This window comes from Neophocaena asiaeorientalis, unplaced genomic scaffold (genome assembly GCF_003031525.2).
Source record: "Neophocaena asiaeorientalis asiaeorientalis breed wild unplaced genomic scaffold, Neophocaena_asiaeorientalis_V1.1 scaffold171, whole genome shotgun sequence".
NCBI classification, from domain to species: Eukaryota; Metazoa; Chordata; class Mammalia; order Artiodactyla; family Phocoenidae; genus Neophocaena; species Neophocaena asiaeorientalis.
Genome location: NW_020174013.1, coordinates 3,638,096 through 3,661,416, shown reverse-complemented (window position 1 = coordinate 3,661,416; position 23,321 = coordinate 3,638,096). Strand labels below are relative to the sequence as shown.

Genomic DNA, 23,321 nt, shown 5'->3' with positions numbered 1-23,321 from the left:
GCAGGGAAGCTCTGTTCTTGCCAACACACGCTTGAATCCGAAGTGAACTCCCCTGGCTTCTGGGCAAATCTTTCTGGTGTGTGAACCCTTCAACCTTCTGTCATTCCGAGGCTGTCTTCCACTCACACCTCAAACCCCTGGGAAGCTTCTCAGAAACTTCAAAAGTCACTCACTCAGACGCTGCTTTGGTGGTTGGAATATAAATGCTCAAGAGTCTTGACATCTTCTATGGGGAATCTTTAAAGAAAACTTCAAAGAAACAGCTCTCCTGCTTTGAAAAGTAAGTAATAAATGAAAGTAATAAATGAAAATAATTGCTCCTTTCTCTATGTCTCTGATCTCATCCAGAGGGATGGGTTTATTAAACAGGCCTGAGAGATTGCCAGGGAATACAGCCACAGGCCTTGGTGAGAGCTTGTGTGGTCACCGGGATCACCTAACCTCTTCCAAAAGGCTTACGTAACAATATGTGGACACCGTCACTTGGAAACCAGGCTTGATTTTTGGGTGGGGGTAGGTAGATTATCATTATCCTTTTACAAGTACCAAATCAGGTTTTATAATGAAGGGGAAAAAAGCATTTATTTTTTTTGCTTTTGTTTTTTGCGGTATGCGGGCTTCTCACTGTTGTGGCCTCTCCCGCTGCGGAGCACAGGCTCCGGATGCGCAGGCTCAGCGGCCATGGCTCACGGGCCCAGCCGCTCCGCGGCACGTGGGATCCTCCTGGACGAGGCCACGAACCCGTGTCCCCGGCATTGGTAGGCGGACTCTCAACCACTGCGCCACCAGGGAAACCCGGAAAAAAGCATTTTTTATTAAATTAAAGTCTGAAGCACCGTTATACTTCTGGTATAGCACCTTCCCTCTTTTACAGACCATCTTTTTCGTGTGTACAATACAGGATAATGATGGAGTTAAAAGGAAAAGCGTAGAAGTTAGCTAGTGCCCACCCTTCCATTTAAAGATAAAGAAATACCATGGAAGGGTTTTAATTTTGTCCTATACCCACGCGTCGAAAAAAATGAAGCAAATGTTCTGAGTCTGCCCTTCAGCTTCATTATCAGTAAAATGGAAGAAGAGTTACCTACCTGTACGGTCAGGCCGCCCCAGATGGTTCTTCTCTTGCTCTTTGTACATTCTCTGCTCAACTCAACCAGTCCCTGCTTCACCTACACCCTTCTCACAGGAATGTGCTCGCCTCCTGACCCTTAGGCCAGAAGGGCTCCACCTGCTAGTTTATTAAAGAGAAACAAAAGCCCTCGTGATAGTCTTAACCTGAGGGGCTGTGAGGGACTTGCCTCGGCTGATGGTTTCCTTGGTAACTGAGGAGCCAACCTGTCATCAATTCCCCCTATAAATGGGGGAATTCCTCCTTCTCCCCCAGGTAGCAGAGTGCTGCCATGTCCTGCCTGCCATCTATGGTGGGGTGTCCCTCCAGGACCTTTTGCTTCAGATGTGTAAGATCCCCTATCCAGTAAACAATTGATGTCTCTGTCGCTGTCTCTGGGCTCTTTCTTTGGTCTTGAGGCCGGGCATCCACAAGGCTTGCAGGCCTGCAGGGTGCGGCCCAACACTGCCTCATAGAGCTTTTGAGAGGATTAAATGCAATTATACCTGGAAAAAACAGAGCCCAGTTACTGGCACACAGTAAGTGCTAAGTAAATATTAGCTACCAAGGAGATAACTGTAGCTCTGACCCAGTACAGTGGCTCTAAATCCCAAATGAATATCAGAATTATGAGATTTTTTTTTTTGAAAAATACTCAAGCCCAGGCCCAGCTGCAGACACTCTAAGTCAATTGGTCTGGGGTGGGGCCCAGTTCAGGCACAGGTGAAGATGATTAACCAGGTGATCGGATGTGCAGCCAAGGCTGAAACCCACTGGGGTAGGAGGTTCAAGGATATGGCCAGAGACTGTGAATCCTTATCAGTGGCTAAATACCAGGCAGATGGTAAACACAGATGAAGAGGGAGAGAAGAAAACTCAAAATACTATGGTAAGGTTTTAAAAGAAGCTTGGAAAATGATCTCTGTTGTCAAGAGCATGTGTGTGATTGCTACAAATGATAAATAGAAATGACCAACCTAACTGAGAGGAAGCAAGTCTCTTAAAAACAAAGAGTTCTCACCTGTCCGAATGGCTAGGGAGACCTACTGCCACGGCTGAAAGACAGGAAAACACACCCAGATTAACAAGGGGGCAGTCATTTAATGCAGAAATCCAGTTAACGTAAAGAGACAGGTCGAACGACAGATATGACTTCTTACAATACTGCATAGCATTACAGGTTAGCTCTTCCAGGGTTGATCTGTTTCTCTTATGATTTTGATTCCAGTACAAAGATGGAGAAGAGACTTCAATTAAAAATAAATAAGGCAACAGAAGAATCTCCCTGTGACAAAAAACATCCACAAATAATGCACACATGTTTGGTGCTGACACAACAAGACACCATAAGGACAAGTTCTGAAGGTGCTGCATTAAATTTAACAAGCATGGTACAATGACAAGAAAATTATACTCGCTTTGTCATGAATCGTTTTGCAAATAGAAATGACTCTCGGGTAACTGTTATGTACAAACTCTCTGAAATAAATGGCAATCATACAAAGTTTTCCATCGCGGTTTCCTCTTTTTCTGAACCCAGAAATGTTCCAAGGCTCTGCTCCCTACTCCTCGCCATCAAAGCATGAATAGTCATTAAAGCAGTTGAACCCACAGTAGTCTTGTCCTTAGAAAGGTATGGAGCTTCTGCATGATTTGACATCAGTCATCCAGAAGGGGCTGGCAGGCAACAGGCTGGAATGTACAAGACCGATTTGGTGCTTGGGATCCTGACTCAGACTCTGCTCCGTCCCCTTCAAGGTTCGTCCGCACTGTGGACGGGCCACCAAGCAGTGGACTTGAGTATGGACAGTCATACCGTGGAGTCCCTGCCAGACTTTAGATGTGCAATCTTGGTCCGGCTAATAAATGGGTAAGCGATGCAGAGACCTCCAGCTGCCACAATAAAGCCTAAACTGCACCAGGCACAAAAGATAGACCAGCTGTAGCCGTGTTCCACATCATCAGGCAGGCTATAAATTAGCTTCGGGACCCGGTTCAAATCATAGGAGATGCTGGCGGCGTAAGTGCAGAGGGAAATGGTGCAAAATATTCCTATAAATAATACAAAGAGAGCAGGGTGACGGGTTACGGTTTTGCCTGCTACAAGGCAAATGCCAGACAGGCCTTCGTGAACATCAGATCAACAGATGAGATGATGAATCCAAATGAATAAAGGATTGACAATTCTTTCACTTGAGTTACTTCATTCAACAAACATTGGCAAAACCTTTATGTGCCAGACTGTATGCTAGGTTCTGGAGATATAGGAGTGAAAAAGATGGGAAAATTCTGATAACTTGAATTATTCAGACTTATCTCAATTAAATTGGTATGTATACATGAATTTTTTTTATACTTAAAAACAACGTAGTAGAAATTTTAATTATTTTTAAGGAAAAAAAAATCACTCAAACCTAATACAAACAATTTTCATTTCCCTTTGTTCTACAGCTGAGTTGACACAGTTTTAGGTAGTTGCAATCATCATACCAAGTCTTTTTCAATTACCGTTATCATTAGTATTTATCATGTTGCCTGATAATATCTTAAATGAATTTTTACAAGTTTTTTTTAAGGCACAGAGCCTGGCACATTCTAGGGCCTCAAAAATCACTTTTTTTTATAATGAATGGATAAAAAGATTTTAAATAATATAAATTAAATCCAGGATGTTGGAATTGTCGTAAAATAGCTGACATCATATATCAGCTACCGGATTGCTCCTTTGTCTTATTTGTATCCCTTATTTGTATTTATTTTATCTTGAAATATTATATACATCTCTGTGCCACTTAAGTTCTTTTAGGATTAGGACATCGCCAAACCTTGATGAAAACCTCCTTTATTTCCTTCTGCCTTTACTCACTCAGCTGAGATGGAGGGGTGGAGGAGGTTACGTGAGCCCATAAATATGCCTGATGTCTGCCCCTCCCCTTCCCACAAATGTCCCCAGAGACTGCTCTCCAAGGATATTTTTTCTCCCTCCAAGATGCTCCTGAAGTAGTTCTGAGTGAGAGAAAAGCAAAGATGAACCAAAGAGCATATCTAAGAATCTCCCCTTTCTGGACCCTCACATATCTAAGGAAGTTTGCAAATACATAGCTGCCATAGCTGTTATCTGTAGCATGGGCAGGACTGTTTGATTATTACAGAGAAATGTAGGGAGAGGAGACAAAGCAATGTTTCCAATGTAGGCAAACTAGCTTTTGTAAAAGAGGCCTAACCCATTCAAGATATCTTAATAAGGGGAAAGAAAAACCCTTCTAACTTTGAAGACACTAAGGAAAAGTGTTTAAAGGATGAAGACATCTTTGTTGTAGCTAGATTAGTAGTCATAGGTCAGTTTTGATCCTGCGGAATTCTATTTTAGTTCCATATGCATGTCTTACAGTCCTCAGTGTATTAGTTTGTTCGGGCTGCCTTAACAAAGTAGCAGCAGACTGGATGGCTGAAACAACAGAAATTTACTTTATCACAATTCGGGAGGCTAAAACTCTGAGATCAAGGTCCCAGCAGGGCTGGTCTCTTCCAAGGCCTCCCTCTTTAGCTTAAAGATGCTGGTCTTCTCCCTGTGACTTCAGTCTTCCCTCTGTAACTATCTGTGCCCAAGTTTCCTCTTCTTTATGAGGACACCAATCGTACTGGATTATGGCCCCACCCTAATGACCTTATTTAGTTAATCACCTCTTTAAAGACCCTGTCTCCAAATACAGTCACATTCTGAGGTTCTCGGGACTAGAACTTCAACATATGAATGGCAGGGCTGCAGGGCGGGCACACAATTCAGCTGATAACAACATGCGCACGCGCGAGTGCGTGTGTGTGTGTGTGTGTGTGTGTGTGTGTGTGTGAGAGAGAGAGAGAGAGAGAGAGAGAGAGAGAGAGAGAGAGAGAGAGAGAGAGAGTTTGTGTGTATGGTCAATGTATGAAGTCTATTTCCATCCCTTTTACAGGCCTAAGCAAGATTTTACTATTTTAAGTGTTATTTAATCAGTTATTCAAGAATTATTTATAAGCATCTACTATGTTCCAGACCCAGTTCTGATTATGTTAGAGGTAGTTAAGTTGAATGAGTTCTTGATGGTCACAGCCATCATTGCTTTGACGCTGATGTGATCAGGAACCCCAAGTGTTCTTTCCACTCACTTTCCAGCATGCATGTCAGGAAAAAGGAGTAGAGACCCCTGGACTTCCTGTAAGTTCCACATGGACCCTAATAGCACTGAGGACACGGAGTGTGCAAAACCTGCTTAAGAAAACTGAGTTATGCAATACGGTGAGTTCTACACACCTAAGAATCAGTTCATCCTAAATCACCTCCTGTAGGATTTACCTAGATGGCAAGTTATTTCCGATAATGTTGCTTTCTTGTCAGTAGCAATCTAGTTAATGCAAGATATGGAATGAGGGCATGGAAAGATAAGGTACCAGCCTTGCATTTCAAAAGTTCAAAATCTAATGGTCATTCCTGAAAAGCCACGAGGAGAGAGGTCACCTCTCCTCCCTTCTTCTCTTAGACATTTCCTTCCCTTTCCCTTCTCCCCTGACCAGCCAGGAGTTCCCTTGGGCTACCACCAGATACTCTTCAGCCCAGCTGGTGGCGCCAGGGGAGAGGGGTTTATAAGTCCCAAACTCAGTCCTGGCTACTGCTGGTAGCATCTTCAAAAGGGTGAGTAACTACCTGTTCTGAAGAGCGCTGTATGCAGCGACTTTTCTTATAAAATATTAAAAGGTGTTCCGCCAAAGTTCTTCATTAGAAGATACAGCGATATCACAGAATTACAAGACCGGAAAGGATATTTTTGGATCAGGAGAGAAATAAATTTATGCTGCCATCCCAGATCATCAACCTAATTTCCTTCCCTAAACTTCATGGTGCCTACGGCCAGCTGGCATGGCGTAGTTAGGGTAACGGCCCACTCTTTTGACCATCCTCTTTTGATGTGCTTGAAAGGCGGAAAGGAGTGGAAGTTGCTTCACCCTGGTTAGCCTGCTTGATAAACATAGCTGCAACACCCACAGACATAAACATTGATTTTTTTTTTTTTTCACTCCTTCAAAAGACGGCCTGCCCATCATTCTGGCCTCTTTGCAATTCCAGAAAAGAAAAACCGCCTCAAGCTAATTTTCACACAGATTGCTCAAAAAGCCATTGCTAAGTTGCCTTAACTAAATGACTGGGCAGGACTAATAGAGACAGACAACACTTTTTTTAAAAATCAGATACAAGACCCACAATCTGCAATTAACTAAATCCGAAAAACATCTGCTCTTTTTCCCAAAGATTGCAGCAACCTCACTGACCGGCAAATCTGGCCTGACGTGACACAGGCTATTTAGAGTCCTTACTGATCCCACCTACTGTGAATATTCATGTGTTTGGCTGCAGAAATGTTAATGTATACTTGATTTCAGACCCTGCTCCAGGGTGTTAGATGATATAGAATACATGCACTATATTACCTTTCTAAAATAAAACTTAAAAATCCTGAATTCCAGGGACTTCCCTGGTGGTGCCGTGGTCAAGAGTCCACCTGCCAGTGCAGGGGACTGGGGTTCAAGCCCTGGTCCGGGAAGATCCACGGAACAACTAGGCCTGTGCGCCACAACTACTGAGCCTGCGCTCTAGAGCCCGTGAGCCACAACTACTGGGCCCATGCGCCGAGGGAATGTGCTCTGCAACAAGAGAAGCCACCGCAATGAGAAGCCCGCACACCACAACAAAGAGTAGCCCCCGCTCGCCACAACTAGAGAAAGCCCGCGCTCAACAACAAAGACCCAAGGCAGCCAAAAATAAATAAACTAAATAAATTAAAAAAAAAAAAAATCCTGAATTCCAAAATGCACCTGGTCCCAAGGGCTTCAGATATGGCATTAAGGACCTGTAGTTTTAGGTCATAATCAGTGGCTACCCTAGAGAATTCAATACACCTACAGAGGAGTCTTTGTTTTAATTTGAATGTATTGAAGCAAAACAATGGGTGGCCTAGCGTGGGTGTTACCTTCCCTGAGCTTTGCTGGGGCAGCCTGGGCCGTCTCTTCTTTCTCTACTGACCCGAAGGCCCTGCCTCGTCCGTCGGCAGTAGCCACCCAGGGCACAGCCTATGAAGGGGAACGGAGGCCCCCATCAAGGGAGGACCAAGCTTTATCCAATTTTTGAGACTCCCAGTATATTAAAAAGTAATTAAAACCCTACTACAGAGACATAAAAATTGTATTTAAAAATATTTGCATTGAATAAATTAACCTTTTAAAATATTTACATTCCTAACAAATGATAATTATCATACTAGCACAACAGCAATCTAATAGAATGCGTCATTTAAAGCTGAGGGAATGCCCACTCGCAGTGCAGGAGGCAGTGCAGTCTGGTAAAGGGCAGCCCCTCACTGTTGGATCATGTCTTATTCCCTTATCTCTGGATATGCCTCCGTGACGGTGTGTGTGTAACTTCAGAGGACATGAGGTCAAAAGGCTACATTTGAGGCTCTGTGCCCCTGGCCCTGCTGGAGGACCCCTTGAGAGGCCCCAGGGAATTAGGGATGGGAAGTGACAGTCAGCAGCCCTGCTGCTCCACGTGTGGGTAATCAAGAGCTGTCAGTATGCAGTAAGGCCTAAGGAGAGAGATTGTTTCCAAGTTTCCATTTTAACATCTCAAACTGTCACATCACTGATGATCTTCATTGAAGGTTTGGCTAATAAATTCAGGTAGAGAATGAAGATGCCAGCGCCTTAGAAGAGGCTAAGTTTAGCATCAAAAATCTGTGGTGTGATGCCGACTAAGACTGCTGAAGACACTTCGGCTTCGTTAAAATCAATTCTTTTAACCCTATTTGCTCTCATCTCCTGCTGCTACGTGGGAAGGTCCTACAGCTAATTTATCTCATGCAATGGATTAACATAGTTATCTTGGTGTTTACAAAGGAAATGGAAAGGGATTATTTGTAGTAGCAAAAATGAAACAAACCTCCCTAAATCCCACAGTAAGGGAACATAACGCAGCAAATCTACTCCATGGAAGAACATGCAGCTATTAAAAGCTATTACAAACCGAACACAGAACAATATAAGGCCACTGGGAATGCTTACGGTATGATGATAAATGGAAGCCCAGAAAACAAAATATTCAATACTTTCCATGTGATGATGGGGGCAAACATTTTTTTTCCTTTTTATCTGTTGTTGTTTTTTTCTTTTAAATTTTTATTTTGAAATAATTGTAGATTCACATGCAGTTGAAAGAGATAACACAGTGAGATCCTGTATACCCTTCACCCAATTTCCCCGAATAGTCACGTCTTGCACAACTCTAGTATAATAGCACAACCAGGAAACTTACGATGATACAATCCATCCACCTTATTCCGATCGCACCACTTTTACATGCACTCAGTCACTTGCGTGTGTGTGTGCACTTAGTTCCATGGAATGTCACCACGTGTGCAGATTATGTGGCCCACCATCACAGACCAGACACAGACCATTTCCATCGCAAGGATGCCCTGAGCTACCCTATTAGAACCACAGCCACTTCTCTCCCTTTTGTTGTTGTCTTTAGTGAGACAAAGACTTGGGCAAGATTTGGTCCAGGATAAGGAAAATATTTTAACAACTAATTTTTCAGATGGTGAGATCTATAAGTGGGTTTTCCCTTTATTCCAAAAAAAAGCCAGTGTTATGTGGTAGGTCTGTCCACCCTTCCAGACTGGTCATCAAACTTCAAGTTTATAAGTTTAGGGTGTTTTGGGGTTGCAGTGGGTTTTTGCCACTCTGGCTATTGTTCTGCTTGTTTTGTTTTTAACGGTTGCACAGGGGCTTTTGATGATAAATCCTGCTGAGCCCTGAGCCAGTCTGGCCCAGAGCTACACAGATGGCTCAGGAATGAGGGCTGAGCAGGGGAAGGTGGGGCTGGCTTCAGAAACTCAGCTCCTAGCTCTCCTCTGAGCCAATGCAAGACTGAACTCCCATCCTCCTTTCATTTAAAACCAAACCAGCCCCTCTGCCTCCCAAGAAACGCTCACTGGGCCTGACTTCTATGGTCCTGTGATTTATTTTCATGCCAACAGTTGTCTGATATCTAAGAGCATCCTACATTATTCATGTATTACCCACATTACAAGGGTCCTTTAAAAACTGCTACTACTGAGGCTTTTGTCTGGCCCTCAGCTCCTTTCATTTCCCTGAGGATGCTATGTGGGGCCTTTCCAGGGCTGGGGGGTCGCGAATACTTCTTTGATGTATGTGAGGACAAGAGTTAGAAAAATGGGGGCCCAACTAATAAAGGAAGGGAAGAAAATGGGGGGAGATATTTCATGACCATTAAGCTTCAAGAAATCCCCTGGGCAGCACCGGCCTCTCTGATTCTTTGACACCCTCACCTGTTCATTCTACACCCTGGATTTTTTTTTTTTTATATTTATTCATTTATTTATTTGGCTGTGCCGGATCTGTGCTGCTGCACGCAGGCTCTTAGTTGCGGCATGCGGGATCTAGTTCCCTGACCAGAGATCGAACCTGGACCCCCTGCATTGGGAGCGTGGAGTCTTAACCACTGGACCACCAGGGAAGTCCCTACACTTTGGATTTTAATGAATCCTTTAGGCAGGCACCCTCCCAAGGGCTGGTCTTGAAGGTTCAAATCCTCCTCCAAAACCTCAGAAACTAGAATTTTAGCCTCCCTGGGCTACAGTCCTGCAGCCTCTGTGTATTCACCCAAGTCTGCGAAAACTTAAGTTGTTTTTCTGCTAAGAATTATTCAAAGGCCAGGTGACTTTTTTTTTTTTTAATGCTCTGTCGGGATGCTTACAATGATCATCCGTTATTCCAGGTCACTGCTGGTTACAGCGCCATCTCATGGGGTCGGAAAGGGGCCTACAGGACTTAGAAAGAAGGAAGGACGTCTGTCTGTGAATTGGGTTACAGGAGCTGACTGGTTGACCAACCAGAAGGCAAAGCACCACCTACCTGTCAGCCCTGAAAGACAGAAAAAATAGTGCCAGTCACCAAGCGGTGCTGCCACCTCCAGGGAACACGGGCTTGAGTGAGTGACCATGACAGCAAGCAGTGCTAGAAACCCCAGTCGTGGTCGCTTGAGTAACAGAACTCCAGAGAAGCAGGAATAAGCTTATTCAAAACGGCTACACATCCAGAGTACTATTACCCCTGATGCTCAGCGTACTTTGAGAAACTGTTAACTTGGCATTCACTAATCACAGACACAATTTTCTGGGAAAAAGCAGGAGGAAAGATTTCTTCCCCGCAGCCACCTTCAGTCAATTTCAGCCATCAACTCAGCTGCTGACTCCTTCTTAGACAAAAATGTTCTTCACCCGACAATCGAAAAGACCATAGTCGTGTCTCCACACACCCCCTTCCAATCTCCTGATTTAACAGCAAGTCACTCCTTGGCATAAAACCTTCTGGTGGCTTCCACCACCCTTAGATTAAAATCCAAGCCCCTGCCTGCTTCTCCACCTCATGGGATGCTGTCCTCTCCTTCCCTGCCCTCGGCCACACTGGTCTCTCTGTGGCTCGAAACACATACGTCAAGCCATCCCTGCCTTAGGCCTTGGCACCGTTCCTTCCTCTGCCCGCAGCGCACTCCCTATGTGGAAGAGGGTCCCCTACACCACCTCCTTTACCTTCCTCACAGCTTTTATCGCTATCACAACTTATTATTTGTGTCTCCCCAAAACAGAAAGGGAGAAGGATTTTGTCTGCCTTAATCATTATGTGTCTTTAGTATGTAGAGAAGTGCCTGGTCCATAGTAAGTCCTCACAAAGTATCTGTGGAGTGAAATGAATGAATGTCTTGTGTGTAAAAATGACACCAATGACTCCATCACTAAGAAATAGACTTTGAGTTGACCTTCAGCCCAGAGGCGTGGGCTGTGCTGAGCTATCACCCTCTCCTGGAGGGCTCCTGATAAGCAATTGCCCATGTTTGCCAAGAGTCCATGCCAGGGTTAGGGGCACAATAGGAAAGAATGGGACAGAAAAATCAGACCTGCATCATATGGAGATTAAACCCAAGACATTTCCATCTAACCTTGTAACGGGCCGCAATGGGGAAATCAGGGCTGCGTTTTTAACACTGTTGTTTTCTTTAAATTCTGTATTGCCCACCAAAGCCAAATGACCTTCTGGTTGCTTTTCTCACAAGTGAAAACAAAATTAATGGAGAGATAACAAAGTGAAGCTAGCTGCCTGCAGAGAGGCCTTTGCTTTCGCTGGGAGAGGTGTCAGAGGTGTTCCGCGTACCTGTCATGAGGAAAAGGAGTCCGGCCACATGCTGGGTCAGGCTTTCCTCCCAGAAGAAGCTGACCATGGCCACAATGCAGCCACAGAGCAGGACGGCCACAGCCATGCCCAGGAAGCCAGCAGTGATTCTTCTTAAATCTAATCTCAAAACACAAACATTCAAGATAATAAGCAGAAGAAGGAGAGTTATTGAAAATTCGAGAACGAAGAGCTTTGTATACATTGTGAAAACTAATACGTTACATGGACAGGTGCAGGGTCTTCAGGGCCACGGTGATTTAGGAAATAAACTTCCTAGGTATTTCATAAGAGGACAGATGGGGTGTAACAAGTTGAGGGGTCAGCATCTACCCTCCCTGAGTCCATGGAGAAGTCCGTATCAAGTAGAAAATAGACCAGCGGACACCAGGGTAAACAAGGGTAAGAGGTAAAAAGTTACTTAGTAAACTGAGAGTGAGGAAGGTTTGCAAAAGATCTTTATTATCCTCCAAAGAGCAACAGAATCATAGGTCACCACCACTGTAGTGGCTGTAATTAATCTGACTTTGGGGAAAGAGCCTAAAAATTGAGATATAGTGAAATATGGTTTGACCTGTGCACCAAGGATGCCAATCACTTTATTTTTAAGTTATACTTCCTCCTGCCTATTTTCAAAAAGGATTTGAGAAAGTGAAGGCAACCGTAACTGAAATAGGGCCCAACATGCACATATAGGACATCTACTCATTAAGGCCCTCTTCCCTTAAACACAGGCCCTACAACCCAAGCTCCCAAGTACCCAGGTTAAGAAAAGGCTGTTCCCGTGGGCCAAGCCCCACTGAACACACAAGAAGTTTGGTCTATCACAAAAACACGACTGTGATCACTGGGCCAGGAACCCAGGCCCTGGCCCACCTTCTAGGCCAAAGCAAGAGATGGACTGGCTGGATGTATGGGTACACTTCCACTCCAGTTGCCCACCCTCCTGCTTTTTTGCTTTTTCTTTCTATTTCCCTCCCTCTTTTTTTTTTTTTTTTTGAATGAAGCTAATTTTAAAAACCGTGAGCTAGATTTCTCGGATCCTTCTTGGAGGAACAGATCCCAAACACAAGTTTGCCGCTGAAGCCAGTGAACAGGTCTAGGCAAGGTGGACCGTGCACTCCTGCACACACATGGAACCAAGACCAGAGGCACACCCCGCTGTGTGAGCGTGGGCTGCTCTGCGAAGGCGCCCAGGCAGCCACCACCTCACTGTGTGTTCCTGTGGCCTCTGGCAACTCGGGATGATGTATACAGGGTGGATCACGGTAGCTTTCAGCCTTGCCCTTGTCACACGTGGTCCATCCCTTTCTTTTCAAGGGATTTTTCATTTCTAGCTCAGAGCATCTAAACTGAAGCAGGGCGTTGCAGCCTAGAAGGGGCAGTGTAGACCACCACAGAGCTAGGGGTCACGGGCACTGATCATTTAAAGGGGCTGTTTAATATTAAGGTGTAAGTCGTTTTGAGACATCCAGTGCAATCATAGCTCAGTCACCATTCTCTCACAACCTCCTAAACTCCCTGTGGTTCGAGTTTTATTTTCTATGGCCATTAAAAGGCACAAGGTTCAGATATAATCCACATGGGATTTGCCTTAGTACGGGATATGCTAAGCTTATCTGGTAAACATGGTACAGATCATCAAGTGTGACTTTCTTGGAAAAAGCCATGCCTGAGACTGCCGAAAGCATCTTTCCAGGAGAACCTCAGAGAGGATTAAGAGGAGAATGCTCAGTACTGGCTTGCTGGGCAGTAACAGGGTACAAACTCTTAAAGAGATAAGGTTCTTTTTCAGGATCCCGTGATGATCTTTTCTTGCCGAAAACCAGTGACTGTGTGGCTTTCTGCATAGATGATTAAGGCAAAGAACTCCAAACATGCTCATAAAGAATGAAGATGTAAGAAGACTTAGATAAGGCTCTAACTAAGATCTGCTGAGAAATGACCATTAAGATCAGCCAGCAAGAGATAATTTTCAGGAAGTGATACTACTCAGAAATAAACCACATTTTAGCCAATGACTTTCCAAGTCCTAAATTTGCAGACCATAATATTTATAACATTACACCGCTGCTGTGGGCAATATCTTAAGAGCTTCCATTTACATCTTTGAGATTCAAAATAGAGCCCTTTGATCTGTAGAGAGACTTGACTTTACAAAATGAAACTCTACTTGGCTTCCTGTAGTGACTTGGGTCACCAAACAAGATCACTGAAGTCCTTGCGTTGATTGCATTGGAAATGACAATGTCAACCTCTGATTAGGGTAAACACTAAAAAGAATTAGGCCTAGTTTTTTGCTTTCCTGAATTATCTATCCCTAGGCAACATGAATCGACAGTTTTCAGGTAAGTATCAGTCCTCTTTGGTGTCACACTGCACAATCCTTTCTAGTTTCACATTTTCCTGACGGTAAAAAAGGTAGTTCCTGCCATCGGGATGTGGAGATAACAGACCCCTTCTGAGAAAATTACAACATACACTCATGAAGATATTTTAGCAGAAATACCAAGGTCTGAGATAGACACAGTAACTAAAATGAATATTGGATAAAGAAAACTAAAATAACACACCTAAGGTATAGTCTCCATGGTTTACTAAGACAAGCACCAGATCAGGGCCTTGTGCCACATGGCTTGGTAAAGAATGCACTCAGGAGGTGGATTGTATACCGATGCCACAAGGACAGACACGCTCGCGGCACTGTCTCACAAAGCCCCACGCCTGACTCTCACACATCTGATCTGCAAACAAGTTGTGACCATGGCACAGTGAAATGACTCTCTGAGTCTCTGACCAAGTCGGATGGGGCCCAGAGGCCCACGTAGGATCAGCACAGCATCTTTCGGTCCATATCTGAAAGGGCTGGTGGGAAGGCTTTTTGTTCAGAAAGACACCATTTCCTCTCTGACCCTCTCCGACCCTTTCCCAGAAATACTCACGAAGCAGGTGCCATTCATCTTGCTGGATTGTCTTGGTCAAATTGAAAGGAATGTTTCGTAAGCGTATCGGCTGAGAAAAGTGGTACTTGATAGCTGTACATCGCTGTGCAATACCTTGAAGGAAATAAGAAATGTGATTTACTAGTCCACGCATTTGTAATAGAATTCTGGAAACTGAAGGCAGGACAATGCATCCTAAACTGGGTTGAAGGGGCAGGGGATAGGAATCTCCTGATTACTCTCATTAATAGAGACAAGTCAGAGTAGTAAAGACCCAAAACGTGAAATAATTTTTTAAATCATGTTTCATTTTTGAATGTATTAAATTTGATAAGAATCTAAACTCCCCTAATTATTTTTTCAATGTTGAATTTGTATGAACTAAACACAAAACTCCTCAAGGAGAAATGGCCTAAAAGTATACAGATGATTGGGAGAAATCAGCTTGGAATTTGAACACAGATAAATTTCACGCATCCAAATTTGATCCAACCTCAAACTCTCAAATGGGCTGAATCAAAAAGTATATCAGGAAGTGTGTTATTTGGAAACCAGAAGACATTTTTCAATAAAGAGCCTTCTATGTAGTGGTTTAAATAGTGATTAGGTCTCTAGACAGCCCACGAGAGCCTAAGTAGCCCTACAGCAGCTGATATAATTCCTTAATACACATTTTACTGATCTGAATTCTAGGTTCTAAGACAACGGGTAATATTAAAAGTAGAAAGGAGAAAGAAATTTTTTCCTCCCTTTCCTGGTTGTATGCACAATATTTTGAAATGGGCAAGTATCCACTGCTTTATCTAGTGTCTTTTCCTACCTTCCCCTCTCAATCCATGCTATTACTGCATAAATTAACACAGGCCTATTTTTCCCCTGAAGTCTTCTGAATCCCACGAAAGTATCTATCTTCCTGTCAAATTAAAATGAAACAAAACTTCCTTCTTTCCTTGTAAATCACCTTGACCAGCTGTTTGGATAAATGCAATCTGATTAGATTAATTTTAAAAGAGCTGTGAGTAAATGTTAATCTTTTCACTCCGGCAGCTGTTAAAAAATATTCTCATAGATGCAAATAAATCTCTAATTGGTGGAATTTGAGTAAATGTAATTAAAAAAGTGAAATTTTTAAAAACTCAGGCATTGAAAGGAGGGATTCGTATTTGAGCACAGTTAACAGCACGAGCCACTTAGTCCCTGATGGGAAGGCACCTACAGGATCACCTCCCTTGTCTCTCAATCATCAGTATGCGTAAGAATCACCTGGGGAGCTAGTTTAAAATGTAGACTCCTGGACCCAACCCAAGATATTCTGACTCAAAAGATATGGGATGGAGCCAGGAACCTGACTTTTAACAAAACATCCCAAGTAATGCGGATGCAGGCAGCTAAGAAACTACCCAGGACTATCTCTGCTTTTTCGGAAGCTTTTTTTTTTTTTTCCTTATGAAACCACAGATTCTCTAAAAGCTCACAGCTCTTTCTATTTTTCTCTTTGTTTTTTCAACATAGGCCCCTGGCAGTGGTTGTGAGGTCTAAGGCATATAAGTTCGGTGTTTACATATGTGACGTGTTTATAAGTCAGAAAATGCCTGTGCTTACAAAGAGCAAATGATCTGGTCTGAGAATAATAAAAGATAACAGACTGCAATAATAGCTCTCATTTGTGTTTTTCAAAACTGTCATTCCACTTGATACTCATCCTCGGGCTAACCTTGAGGCTCTGTGTAAGCAGGAAGTGAAGGTTAAAGTAGAGTTGAACACATGCCCCAACACACACACAGAGCCCATTGGCAAAGGCTGGGGGACTTATTGGTTCCAGGCAGTTAAGAACACTTCTGTCCAATCATTAGCATCCCACTAAGCTAGCCAAGCAGAGGCTTCAGGTCTCACATATGACAAAGGATACAGACTTTACAGAGTTAGTTCAGTAGAGTCACTAAAGGAACAAACAACAACACAAAAACAATAACAAACCCTGAGGAGGAGGGAGAATCTAAATTCCAGAGTTGCTATATTATTTTAAATGTCCAGTTTCAATTAAAAAGTATAAAACATACACAGAAAAAGGCTCCTACATAGAAGAAAAATGTCAGTCCATAGAAACTGTCACTGAAGAAGCCCAGACATTGGATTTACCTAACCAAGACTTTCCGTGCGGCATGTGGAATCTTAGTTCCCTGACCAGGGATCGAACCTGCACCCCCTGCAGTGGAAGCACGGAGTCTCAACTACGGACCACCAGGGAAGTCCCTACCCAAGACTTTATATCAACTGTTTTAAATATGTTCAAAGAACTAAAGGAAACCATGTCCAAGGAACTAAAGACAAGTGTGAGAATGATGTCTCACCAAATAGAGAATATCAGTAAAGTGATGGAAAGTATGAAAAGAGACAGAAAAAAAACAAATAGAAATTCTGAAGTTGAAAAGTATAAAAATGGAAATTTAAAAATTTACTAGAGGGGCTCAACAAAATTTTGAGCAGGCCGAAAAAAGAATCAGCAAATTTGAAGACAGATCAATTGAGATTATCCAGTCTGAGGAGTATAATGGGAGACCCAAAAAGGAGGAGGGGAAAAGGGGACAAAAAGAATATTTGAAGAAACAGTTGTCAAAAACTTCCTAAATTTGATGAAAAACATGAATCTACACATCTAAGAAGTTTGATGAAGTACAAATAGGATAAACTCAAAGGGATCCATACCCAGACTGTTGAAAGCCAAAGATAGAGAATCTTGAAAACAGCAAGAAAAAAAGTAATGTATCATGTATAAGAGCTCCTCAGAAGATTAGAAACTGATTTCTCATCAGAAAACATGGAGGTCAAAGGGAGTGGAATGACATATTCAAAGCACTGAAAGAAAGATTATCAACCAAGAATTCTATATTCAGCAAAGCTATCCTTCGGAAATGAAGGGAAAATGAAGACATTTCCAGTTAAACAAAAACTGAGAGAATGTGTCACTAGCAGACCTACCCTACAAGAAATACTAAAGGGAGTCCTTCAGGCTGAATGAAAGGACAGTAACTGAATCCACATGAAGAAACAATGAACATTTGTAATGTTACAACACAGGTAAACATAAATGGACTAAAATATAAATAGACCAAACACTCCAACCAAAAGCAGAGATTGGCATTCTAGACAAAACAACATGATCCAACTATGTGATGTCCACTAGAGACACACTTTAGATTCAAAGACACAAGTAGGTTGGAAGCAAAAGGATGGAAAATGATATATCATGAAAACAGTCACCAAAAGAGAGATGGAATAGCTATACTAACATCAGGCAAAATAGACTTTAAGACCAAAAGTGTTATTAGAGACAAAGAAAGACGTTTTATAGTGATAAAAAGGTCAATCCACTAAGAAGATGTAACAACTATAAACATATTTTATCCGCTTACCAACAAAGCCCCAAAATACTTGAAAAAACTGACAGAATTAAAGGAAGAAATAGACAATTCAATAATAATAGTTGGACACTTCAGTATTCCACTTTCAATAATGGTGGAACAACTAGATAGAAGGTCAACAAGGAAACAGAAGATTTGAACAACACTATAAACCAACTAGACAAAACACACATCTATAGACCACTTCACCAAACAGCAGAATATACATAATTTTCAAGTGCAAATAGAACACTTCCCAGCATACCCCATATTTTAGGCAATAAAACAAATCTCAATAAATTTAAAAGAAAGTCATACGAAGTATGTTCTCTGACCACAATACAATGAAATTAGAAATCAATAACAGAAGGAAAATTTGGAAATTCAGAAATTTGTGGAAATTAAGTAACACACTTCTAAACAACCAATGCATCCAAAACAAATCACAAGGGAAATTTAAAAACACTTTGAGATTAATGAAAACAAAATCACAATATATGAAAATTTATAGGATGCAGCTAAAGCAGTGCTTACCGGGAAATTTATACCTGCAAATGCCTACATTAAAAGAGAAAGTCTCAAATCAATAGCCTAACTTTCCACCTGAAGAAATTAAAAAGAGAAGAACAAACTAAACCCAAAGCAGAAGGAGAGAGATTACATAATTAGAGTGGAAATAAATGAAGTAGGGACTAGAAAAATAAGGAAAATTAAAAAAAAACAAAACTTGGTTCTTTGAAAACATTAATAAAATTGACAAATCTTTATCTAGACCATTTAAGATAAAGAGAGAAGACTCAAGTTACTAAAATCAAGAATGAAACAGAAGACATTACTAACCGTCTTAGAGAAATAAAAAGTGGTATAAGAGAATACTGTGAAAAAATTATATGCCAACAAATTATATAATACAGATTAAATGATAACTTCCTAGAAAGACACAAATTACCAAGACTGACTCAAGAAGAAATAGAACATTTAAACAGATCTATATCAAGTAAAGAGAATGAGTTAATAATTAACTTAGTAACAAAATTCCCACAAAGAAAAGTCCAGGACCAGAGAGCTTCACTGGTGAATTTTACCAAATGTTTAAAGACAAATTAACAATGTTTCATAAACTCTTCAAAAAAAAAAAAACAAAAACAGAAGAGGAGGGAACAATTCCCAAATCATTGTATGAGGCCAGTATTGCCCTGATACAAAAAACAAAGGTATCACAAGAAAAGAATATTAAAAAATACTTCTTATGAATATGTATTCAGAAGTCCTCAACAAGGTACTAGCAAAGTGAATTCAGCAACATATAAAAAGGATTGTACATCACGACCAAATGGGATTTATGCCAGGAATGTAAGGTTGGTTCAACATATGAAGATGAATTAATGTAATATACCTTATCGATAGAATAAAGCACAGAAATCACCTCATAGATGCCAAAAAAAAAAAAAGCATTGACAAAATCCATTTGATACTCACCAAAATCCCCTATGAGCTAAATATGAAATAGGTATTATTAGCTCCATTAAGCAGGTAGAAAAATCTGAAGCTCAGAGAGGTTAAGTAACTAGCCCAAGGCCACAGTGCAAAGCAATAACCAAGCTTTTAACATATATGGTGTTACCCAAACTTTGTATAATGCTCACTCAGGAAAGTTAGAAATCCTTACGCTTTTAGAAATGCATCTTAATTCTGTGGGTAGTGAGAACTGCAGCTTTTTTTTTTTCATGGAAAGGCATTTTATTTTAAACATAGCAGGGTGTACATGTCAATCCCAAACTCCCAATCTATCCCTCTCCCCCCACCCTTCCCCCCTGGTAACCATAAGTTCGAGAACCGCAGTTAGTAAATGAACTGTCAGTTTGAAGTGAAAAACAAATTTTTTCAGTTTAGTACAAACATATGCTCTTTTGGAAACAAAGCGGATACCTAACTGAGCCTTCTGTTTGTATATTATCCATACCTTTCAACACACATTATTTGGAGACTGGATTGGCTCGTGGCTGACTTAGTGGCTTCATCCTTCCTGCATCTCACGGAAGCTACTTAATGCTAGAGACAGGGTTTGGATTGGGGAGAAATTCTCCTCTCGGACTCAGCGGGGCTGGCCTTCCACCAACTCCTGTGCCAGGGAAATATGTGGTCCCTTGACATCATTGCTAATACTCTCAGAGCCCATCTCCTCCTCTGCCCCTTGCTGGGAACAGGCGTGATCCCAGTGGACAGAGAGAGTAGCAGAAAGGAGGCGGGCAGCCGGCCAGCCCAGCGCTCTCCTGCTCCCCCAGGAGAGCGCCACACGTGTGCCAGGAATGAGGTAAGCAGTGCACACATCACCAAATTACCTTTCCTTCCCCAGTAGGCTCCCAAGTTAAATTTAGACTGCCAAGAACTTGAAATGAGAAGAAAAAGGAAGTGGGAAGAGTGACAAGGTCTGGACTGGAGAGTAACAAGCAGTAACCCAAAGGTCCCAAAGACTGGGAGTGTGGTAGGGAACCCAGAGCTTCTCTCTTGAGTTTGCAAGAAAATGCTCTACAGCCCTGGTGCTCTACTCCCTTGGAAGATGATTAGAGACTTCAGGCAGAATTGGAAGAGAAAGATGGAGTAAAGGACAGATCAGCAGTAGTGTCAGAGGCCTGCGATTAGCTCTTTTATTTCCTTTTTCTTAAACACTTGTTCCACTGTTAAAGCAGAAAGTGAAATAGATTCGAAGAGTAAAGTATGCTATTAAGTTTTGGCTTCCTACAGCACACATGTAAAACTGACAAAATGAAACTCGACAAAAATCACACCAGAAAAGACCTCTAGTTGCTTAATTTGCCAAAAACAAATTAAGTCCTTTTGGTAAAAAGTATATATATATATACATAGACAGTGGTAGAGACAGAAATGCCAGGCGATATGTTGAAGAGTGATACTGTGAAAATCCACAAGGAGGCATTAGATGCAAATTTTTTCAAAGCCATGCATGCGAACTTTGAAATGAACTGGCTTTCCGGGTTTAGAGAGCAATGAATCTGGCTCTTTCAAAAGGAACACAAAAAGCATGAGCTCATAGCACCAGATGGCATCTCACAATGGGGGGAAAGAGACAGGCAGGGGGTTGAAAAGAACAACTTGTGGTCTATATTTAGTGATTAATTAGCTTTTTAAAGGGCCAAGTAGAGCCACTTTAATGATGATATAAACCATAGAATAAGATATATAAAATATGCTGCACAGGGGTTAAAAATGGGGCTTAGGGGCTGGTGAATTTCTGTTGTTTCTGATGCTTAGAGAAAGGAATCAAATTCTAAGCTAACTTACAGAAACTCACACTCTAGGTTAAATGAGGGAGAAAAGTGAGAAACAGCAGAAGATGCTGTTAAAAGTCATTAGAGTCAATCAGTGATGAGGCAGTATATGCAGTGGCTAAAGGCTTTGAGGTCAGCCAGGCTCGGATCTGACTCCCAGCTGTGTGACTTTTGGTAAATTACCTTACCTCTCTGAGCCTTGGTTCCCTCATCTGTAAAAGAGGGGGAATAACGGCAGATACGTTATGGAGTTATTGTGAGGAAAGAAAGAGACATCGCACAGGATGTGGCCCACTCTAAGGCTCAATAAATGTCAGCGCTGGATTATGAGTTACCTCTCGGCATCTGCCCACGCTCACCAACAGAACAATCAGACGCACTAGGAGTCTGAGCCCTAAATGAGCATCGCAGATTGACCAAGTACACAGAGAGATAAACAGACACGTGAAACAGCTGCCTGAACAACGGTCTAACCAGTGGCTCTCATGTTTCCTCTCCATTCTCACCACTTCTCAAGACTCCTAAAGAGTCTTCACTTCACTCCTAAACAGTTGGCTAACTGGCTTCTTTGCCACTCTCTCCCCATTTTCCATCCCACCCTGCACGCCACTCTTAGATAAACCTGCTGTGTGAGGACCTGGGGCCTCTGGAGCCTCAGTTGCCCATCCGTAATGCAGAACATGAAAACCTTTAAGATTTCTGTTATATCCACCTGCCTTTCACAGTATCATGAGCTTGATATGTTTCTTTAAATTGATAACTAGAAGTGGGACACAGCTTTACTTGCCATCATGTAACGTTGTATTTATTTTAGAATTATGTGTTTATTGAAAAATAAGGTGCCTGGCAAAAGGTAGGTGCTCCATAACTGTATACTGAATAGCTTTAACGCTGTGCCAATGTACCAACTTCCACACTTAGGCAAACAGGAGATGAGAAAATTTCTGGTGGTCCCTGAGAGCAATAAGCCTGGGGTTTTCATCATCCAGCTCTGTTTTGCCCCATGGAGAACATACCATCAGCTTCCCCCGAATCAAGCCCAGGCTACGGGCCCCTGTCATCTATCCCTGCCCCCCAGCTCACTTACACTTACATGTGACTGGTCCCCAGGGACTCCCCGCATCCCTCCCAGACGTGTCCCCTGGCAGCGTCATGCCCATTTCTTCCTATACCTACAGCCTTCACCTTAGAACGATCTACAACCTACTAAGCCCTCCAGGCCTACAGCCTTCATTCAAAAGGTCTTCCCCACGCATGCAGCCCATATAACTCCCCCCCCCCCCCAGTTCTCTGGCTTTATTTTGATTTTAGAGGCTGAGCCACACAATCTGGCTCTAGTTACTCAGTCTTCGTTATTTCCTAATAGGTCAGCAAGTCTGCCTCCCCCTGAATGTCCCAAGTTCCTCAATAGTCGAGGCTGTGACTTCTCTCTGGATCCATGACGTTTAAGAGGTTGCTGACAACTACAGTATAATTGATGCTTTAGGTCCTCTAGCAGATGAAAGTGTCGGTGAACAGTCTGCATTGTTTCCTAAAACATTTCAAAGGCAACTTGGAATTCCATAACTAGCCCATGGGCAGAAAAATGAAGAACGCTTTTCCTACCAGCTCTGCCTGTGCACATCCCAGTTTAAAAGGAAAGATCAACTGTGGGGCACACAGGGCAGGGTGACTACCATGTTCTTGTCCATGAGATTTAATTTCTGAGGGAATCAGGTGCTAAACAGACAAAAGAAAAGGTTTTCCTCATCACCTCCTTGAATAAGTATGAACAGCCCTCGCTTAGATAAATAAACTAAGTACAGTAAGCTTGGTAGCTTAAAGCTGACTTTTAAGCCCCAGATGACCAAAACCAGTCCTGAAGGGCAAACCCATCACGAAGTCTTCAGAATTGAAAGGAGAAAGATATAAAATCGGTAAATCTAGAGTGTTAACGTCCAGTAGAAATAGAATGCAAGTCACATATACAATTTTAAATTTTCTTATAGTCACACTACAAAAATAAACAGGTGATATTAATTTTAATATATTTTAACATGCAATCAAGATTTTGAAAATTATTAATGAGGTATTTGACACGCTTTTTTTCACACCAAGTCTTTCATTTCAAGCTCTCAGTCGTCTCATGTGGCTGGTGGCTTCTGTACTGGAGAGAGGAGATTTCCAGATGAAGGTGAATAAGACTCCAATTAAAGCAAAAGCAACTAAGAGCAAGAGGGGGTGATACCGCAAGTGTCTGAAAGGTGTGAATGTTATTCTTTGCTTAGATTCTTTCTCCACAACATACTAGCATGTTCTGCTA

At 42.2% G+C, this 23,321-nt stretch overlaps 1 protein-coding gene across 4 annotated transcripts in view; it reads right to left on the bottom strand.

Annotated features, from left to right (window-relative positions):
- Positions 1-2,203: 2,203 nt before the first annotated feature.
- TMEM178A (transmembrane protein 178A) overlaps positions 2,204-23,321 on the bottom strand; it is a 236,314-nt gene continuing 215,196 nt past the window's right edge. For 3 of the 4 annotated variants that reach the window (XM_024753439.1, XM_024753440.1, XM_024753441.1), the window contains 3 exons: positions 14,329-14,442; positions 11,369-11,511; positions 2,204-3,160 (listed from right to left, as the gene is read on the bottom strand). In XM_024753439.1, the coding sequence (XP_024609207.1) occupies positions 2,919-3,160; positions 11,369-11,511; positions 14,329-14,342 (399 nt within the window). In that variant the 5' untranslated portion in view covers positions 14,343-14,442 and the 3' untranslated portion in view covers positions 2,204-2,918. The remainder of the gene's footprint in view (positions 3,161-11,368; positions 11,512-14,328; positions 14,443-23,321) is intronic. The other variant, XM_024753442.1, reaches the window with a different exon arrangement.